Source organism: Thunnus albacares, chromosome 23 (genome assembly GCF_914725855.1).
Source record: "Thunnus albacares chromosome 23, fThuAlb1.1, whole genome shotgun sequence".
Classification (NCBI taxonomy): domain Eukaryota; kingdom Metazoa; phylum Chordata; class Actinopteri; order Scombriformes; family Scombridae; genus Thunnus; species Thunnus albacares.
The window spans coordinates 315,001-322,500 of NC_058128.1; the positions used below are offsets into that span (position 1 = coordinate 315,001).

Consider the following 7,500-nt stretch of genomic DNA (forward strand, 5'->3'; position numbering starts at 1 on the left):
ATAATAGATGATAGATAGATGATAGATAGATAGATGATAGATAGATGATAGATAGATAGATAGATAGATTATAGATAGATGATAAATAGATAGATAATAGATGATAGATAGATGATAGATAGATAGATGATAGATAGATAGATAGATAGATAGATAGATTATAGATAGATGATAAATATATAGATAATAGATGATAGATAGATAGATAGATAGATAGATGATAGATAGATAGATAGATAGATAGATAGATAGATAGATAGATGATAGATAGATAGATAGATAGATTATAGATAGATAGATTATAGATAGATAGATAGATTATAGACAGATAGATAGATTATAGATAGATAGATAGATAGATAGATGATAGATAGATAGATGATAGATAGATTATAGATAGATAGATGATAGATAGATAGATAGATAGATAGATAGATAGATTATAGATAGATGATAAATAGATAGATAGATAATAGATGATAGATAGATAGATGATAGATAGATAGATAGATAGATAGATAGATAGATAGATAGATTATAGACAGATGATAAATAGATAGATAATAGATGATAGATAGATGATAGATAGATAGATGATAGATAGATGATAGATAGATAGATAGATAGATAGATAGATTATAGATAGATGATAAATAGATAGATAATAGATGATAGATAGATGATAGATAGATAGATGATAGATAGATAGATAGATAGATAGATAGATAGATTATAGATAGATGATAAATATATAGATAATAGATGATAGATAGATATTAGAGTGTGAGTTTTAAAGTCTTTTCTTGCTCCTCCTGTGATTTTATAATGAGTGTGTATTGCGGAATGTTTCACAGCACTGAGGGAGTGACATCACCAGGAGCAGTTGGAGAGGAGGATTTTAGAGTACGCTTCTTGTGAAATCTCCTCATAAATCCCATGACTTTGGCCAAATCTTACATTAAAAATCATATTTTAGTAGGAAATTTCATGGTGAATCCATTGATACAGGTTTGAAAGTGGTCAGACTTATAGTTTAGACGTCAGAAGCCTCTGTTTGACACAAAGTTCATGCCCATAGATTGCCTCCCCATTGGTTTACATTGTAAGGTGTGATGTGGCACTGCAACTTTCAGGGCTTATTAAATCCAAACCGTTCAAGTTATTACAAAGTTTTTAACAACATTTTTCAGCACAGTGTCATAAGTCACCTATTAAAGTTTAAAGCTGATACCATTAACACCCTCGGAGGAGATAGCATTTGTTCGGGGTCCAAAATTTGGGCAAAGTCTTATTTTGAAAGGCTAGTTGCGGACTTCCTGTTGGATTTAGGTCAGGAGTGTCAGCGTATGATTTGTAGGTCTTGACGATACGAATAATTGAGTTTTGGTTTGATCTCTCTACGACATTCCTACGGGCCGTGGCGGCCATTTTAGTGACATAGGTGGCGCTAGAGAGCACATTTTGGCACTTTAAGGGTCAAATTTTACATTTTCACCAGACCTGATGTGCGTGCCAAATTTGGTGAGTTTTTGAGCATGTTTAGGTGGTCAAATTTAGGGTTTAAGTGGCGTATTAATAAAGAAACAAACAAACACACGAAAAACAATAGAGTCCTCGCCCGTAGACAAGGACTATTGTTTTACAGTAGTCCTCTGCCTTTCGGGCTCGGTCCCTAATTATAATTATTGTTATTCAACCTTCAACCTTTCAGCACTTTGTTGAGTGTTGCATTTCTTCCTTGTTGTTTATGGAACATTCTGGTTTCTTATGGATCTGCCAACTTCCTGCTGTTTCTTTCTTTACATGTAAAAAAACCTGCTCAGATACCTGAGACTCTCTGAGTCTCTGTCCTCCAACGCTGGATTGTCTCACCTCGCTTGTAGGTCGCTTTAAAAGCACCTGCTGAATGACTAAATGTAAAAGAATTATTATTATTATTATTATTATTATTATTGTTATTATTTCTTTTCTGTGGCCTTTAGTCTTCACTTGACTTTTTGTTTTGTTGTCTGTTCTTATTTTATCGTCTGTCCAATCAAACAGCAGTTTATATGTCTGCATGTTGTAAAATGTCAAAGACTTAAGCTTAATAATAATAATAAATAAATAAATAAGTTTTGTGATCTATTATTGATTGCATAAATACAAAATGCAAAGACAAACGTGTTGAAGTCGGTTCTCCTGACGTCAGTGAACCAGCTGATTGAAACTGAACTGAATGACCCTTTAACAGAGACACGCCTCCACAGACCACTTACCTGCAGCAGGTGAGCTTGAGGTCACCATGGAAACCAGCGTGCCGGCAACCAGCAGGAGCACAGCGAGTGTTCGTCTGCACGCGCAGATTCTGAGGTCCATCCCGGTCCTGGTCCAGGTCCAGGTCCTGGTCCTGGTGCCGGGGCCTGCCGGGATCTCAGGGTCCATCGTCCTCAAAGGGCTGCCGGTCTGATCCCGGTGCAGAGCGCTGAGGGGGGGTCAGGAGGACCTGAACAGACGTCAGATGGTTTATAATGAATGATGATGTCCACAAAGAAGAAGCGACGCCAACATGTTCCTCACCTGATCAATAAGATACTCGATCAATGACCTTCAGGTTTAACATACCAGACGAACACATGCAAGAAACATTTTCAGGTCTGTATGATTCTTTATTTTTAACTGAAACTGTTTCATCCAGATGTAGCTCAAATTTCAACAGATTTAAAGTGAAACGTAGTGAATGTTTGTTTCCGTCCGTACGGAGGCGTAACGCGTTCACTGTCTGGATTAATGAGATACAGATAGATATATAGTCGTGTAATTACGGTCAGGAGCAGGTACATACAGGCGTTTCTGTTCTTTTATGAATATAACGCATCGTACTTTCTTCTCATGTTTGACCTGATATAAGTTTTATTTCAGGTTATCAGATAAACCCAACAGGCTGCTGGTCCAGATGTTCTCTAACAGGATCACAGTCGTCACACCGGAACTGTTTGTTTCTTCTATTTTTGGGCTTTGATGAGACATTTCTGTGTCCTGAAGTTCCTGCACGAAGTCAACAAACTAATAAACCCGTCGATATCACGTAAAGAGACGAGTATCTGCTAACAAACCAGAACCAGAATAAAACTGGATTAAACTGAACAGGCGGGATTTTTAATTCAGAAAAACAGAGCAGATTTTTTTTTTCATGAAAACTTTTCTCAGGATTCTCAGATGATTATCTCTTTACGTCACAACAACAGGGTCATTTTTCTGAATGCATTACGCTTCTGTACGTCCTGCTGTAAGTGTGAATATCAGCAGATAAACAGCAGGTGGCGCTAATTCTCCAGTCGCTGCCATTAAACTGTTGCAGAAGAAGAGGACACAACGAGATGACGTCATAGTGACAGTCGAATTATGGAAATATGACGTTTCTGTTAGTTTCATGTATTGATGTGAGGAAGGTTACAGCCTCCTCCTCATCGCTCCACACTCTTCTTCATGATTCATGTGCTGTTGCTGCCGATCGTGGATGTATAATAAGAGCTGATGCGGCGCCGCTCGGCCTTGCAGCGGCTGTAGACCTCCGATATAACAGACTGTAAACCTGCTGACCGGACGCCTCAATCATGACTCTTTCTATTATGAACGTTTGATCCACTGAGGTTTTATCTCCTCGAACCGAGAAACGTGATTTAAAAATCCATGACATCATCACAATGTAAAGTCTGTGGGCCAATCAGGAACAGGTGGGCGGGGCCAGCGTATGTGCCAGCTGAGCAGTTCCAGCTCTTATAAAACATTCATGTGTCCGATCTGCGTCGTGAATGCACGAGTGGGTCTGCCATCTTGGACAGCGAGGTACGGCAACGCCACTTGGACAAACCACATTAGAGTTTAACAGAAAGAAGAATGAAGAGGAAAGTGACTTAACGCCTGAATTAACGGAGCAGCTGCTGCTGGTTTCCGCTAACCTGCTGCCTGTTTTAAACTGTAAAGACAGAAACGTTGTGTTAAGATGTAAAGAAGCCAGTGGGACATTATTCCGTCCAGGCTGGGATTGGCAATTGGGAGCACTGGGACTTTTCCCTGTGGCCTGGCCTGCTAAATGGCATTTAGAGGCTAATTAACTGAGCAGTAAGATGGATGGTGGAATAAACAGGAAGAGTGGAGGAGCGAGGGAGAGAGAGCTAGCTAACATTCCTGCCAACTGTCTTGGCTCCATGTGCATGGACGTATAAAGAGAACTGGATACGGCGTCGGAGGCGGGGCCTCGTTCGTTCCTATGAAAGTTGCTCAGTGGCGCATGAAACTGAAAAAGTAGGACTTTGGCGTATAAAATGACCCGGATCTTCCGGGATCGTAGGGCCCGTAGAGCGACTTCCTGTTTAGCCCTCCGGCTAACGTGAACGGGGATAAAACAATTCAATCGTGCAGCTCTTGTGTGATCATGTGATCAGAACGATCGGATGTCTGATAGTGAGACGAGTCACGGGGGTTGTGATGCTCTTTCACAACGTAAGTCTGTGGAAAAAGTCTTTTTGGGCCCGATAGCGTCACGTGACGTTGTAATTACACGGTTTGGCCACTATGTCAAACTGGATTCACGGCCCGGCGCCGTTTCTTGGGGTCTTGCTCATGAGCCACGAACGAGGCCCCGCCTCCGACGCCGTATCATCCACGATGTGCAACAGGTCGAGCAGCGACGCAAAAACTGCTGTTACACCTCCGACAACAGGAAACCGTTCTCACACTGATCCACATGAAATGCAGATCTGAAGAATCACAACAGTTAATAGATTAATCAATAATCTGCAGATCAATGAAGGATGACAGTAGTCGCTAGTTGCTGCTCTGTAGAAATAGTGAACTTCATCTGCATCAGTGTGATGAAGAACTTTGATCTATCAGCTATTTACTGTGATTATCAATGATCATTGATTAGCCTTTATATCAGTGTGATGATGTCACAGGTTCCTCCTCAATGAACCCAATAATCCTCCAAACAGCTTCTTTGTTGTTTCATTCTTTAATTATTAATATTTATCATTTTTTCATCAATTGAAATCAAGACAGCCCCACAGATCCCAGAGGTCCCTGACACTATTAATCAATCGATTAGTCCACTCAGAGATCAACCAATCAAAAACATCCTCTGCTGTCAACAAGACGTTTCTAACATTTTATAAACCAAACAATTAATCAACGAATCTAACAGAAAATCAGCAGAAGAAGAAGAATATTGATCAATATGAGTCATGTTGTGATTAATCATTCTTACACCAACGTATTTTCCATTTTTCCATCAGAGATATTTTCATCACGTTTCCAGAATATTAATAATTAATATTCCCTCTGAGCTCGGAGCCCTGCTCAGGTTTGTTCCGGCCCTGCTCGATCTGGTTCCAGGCCGCTCCTCTGTTGGCCTGGCTCGGCTAGGCTCGGCTCGGTCTCCCATCACAGTGACCCCATTATCGGACAGATCACCCTGAAACATCCCCGGCCTGTCTTGCATCCCTCCGGGCGGGACGTGTGTGTTACAGCCGCTCTACAGTCACCTTCCCCGGCTGCAGCTGCAGAGCATGGCGCCCTAATCAGCCGGTCCGGTCCGACACTGGCACTGATTCTGATGCTTACACCAAACCGAGCCCGGTTCTGCTGCCTCCTCCCTGCTCTCTGTGAGCCGCAGCTGGAGCCTGTTTGTCGCTTAACCGACACGGAGCCCCGGCGATGCGGATCAGACCCGCAGCTGCCTCCCGCACCGCCGCATCGCTACTGATGATTAAAACACGCGCTTCATGGAGAGGAAGCCGAGCCGAGCCGAGCCGAGCCGTGCTATCAGTACACGGTTCATTGTAATTCCTCAGTTGGAGATCAGACCTACCTGCCATCCTGGAGATGCGGTTCAGGCGCGTCACGCCTCTCCCGCAGCCGCGCGGCGCGCTCCCTGCGCGGGGAAGGAGGAGGCGGAGAGCCCCTGCAGAATCAGACCTTCCTCTGTCGGCAGTCTTCCTCACACCCACAGAAAACCATCCGACCCGGATCCGTCACAGTCAGGGCAGGTCCGGTGCCGGTACCAGTCCAACCCGGCTCCGCCTGCAGCTGCGGCTCCGCATCAGCTGATCCAGATCTACAATTCAAACACACACACACACACACACGCGCGCACGCACACATTCTCTCTCTCTCTCACACACACGCGCACACACTCACACACACGCACGCGCACGCACGCACACACTCAGCTGAACACAGTTCAGTTCTGCAGAGAATCATCCACTTCTCGTCTTTAAAGGACCTGAGAGAACTTGGACTTCAGCTGAAAGATCCGGAAGTCTGCAGAGGTTCAAAACATCTAAACACAAAAACATTCAGTCTGAAGATGATGAAAAATGAATTTCTCTGATATCAAACATAAAAACACTAAAAACATTTGGTTTCATCTCTTACAGGACAGAAAGAACCTGCATGATGTTTAAACATTTCATGTATATAAATAAATACATTCTGTTTTATAAGGCGGCAGATACAGACTGTAAGTGTGTCAGAACATCAGCTCCAGTTTTAGAGCAGGACAAAAGGTACGTTCAGGTGCATCTCATCAAAGCAGAACCAACAAAGATGATTCACTCAGAAATCTGTGCTACTGTTGCTTTAAGCAGACTGAGAGTCTGCAGCGCCCCCTTGAGGCTGTAAACGTCACTACACAACAGAAAACTAAACTCAGCCGCCCTCCCAACAGCAGAATAACCTTCTTTAACAGACGACTTAGCTTTAAACATTTAGCATATTAGCTGTTTAGCGCTGAGCTCTCGGAGCTGCTGAGTCATGCTAATGTTAGCATGTAACATTACGCTAAAGACAGGATGACGTCTCTCCAAAGCTTCTCCTCAAATTTAAGATTTTATAAGAGAAAATATAACATTTGATGCTTTCTCACACATAAACATCAGCATATTCATTTCAACTCAATGCTAACATAAACAGTCTAATGCCAATGTTAGCTTGAGCTTCAGCAGTTTTTGTGTTAGCGCTGAATAGTTAGCATGTTAACATGCTAGAATAGTCTGAGATCTCTTGGCACCAATCACATATTAAACAAGATTTATGTTTACGACAGTTTTAGATGTTTAATTCAAAGCAACATGATGACAGAACAGATTTACAGTGTTTACAGTCTGCCGCTATGTTGCTGTGCAGACACATGGAAGCTAAACACGTTAGCAAAGACACAAACAGGTGACCGTCAGAAAAACTCAAAGTCTGCTGAAAACAAACCAGACTGAATAAAAGCTCCAGAAGGCTACTTTAAAAAATACAGTACATCTTACTCTGAAATATAAAGTGCAGCTCTATAGAAGGTCTCAGATACATAATCAATAGAAAGATAATTCTATTTTATCAAACAACATACATAACACCAACAAAGAACATGTGCAAAGTAAATTTATATTTCATATATTTAAAAACCCTTTAAGTCCAATAAACAGAAACCATCCAGAGCGTCCATATTTCTCCTGCAGAAAACCTCCA

At 42.0% G+C, this 7,500-nt stretch overlaps 1 protein-coding gene across 1 annotated transcript in view; it reads right to left on the bottom strand.

Moving 5' to 3' along the window:
- Window positions 1-6,508, bottom strand: part of si:dkeyp-27e10.3 (UPF0606 protein KIAA1549) — a 29,890-nt gene extending 23,382 nt beyond the window's left edge. Inside the window, exons 1-2 of the mRNA XM_044343729.1 lie at window positions 5,852-6,508; window positions 2,259-2,485 (exon numbers count right to left, since the gene is read on the bottom strand). Of these exons, the coding sequence (XP_044199664.1) occupies window positions 2,259-2,424 (166 nt within the window). The 5' untranslated portion in view covers window positions 2,425-2,485; window positions 5,852-6,508. The remainder of the gene's footprint in view (window positions 1-2,258; window positions 2,486-5,851) is intronic.
- Between the last annotated feature and the right edge of the window lie 992 nt (window positions 6,509-7,500).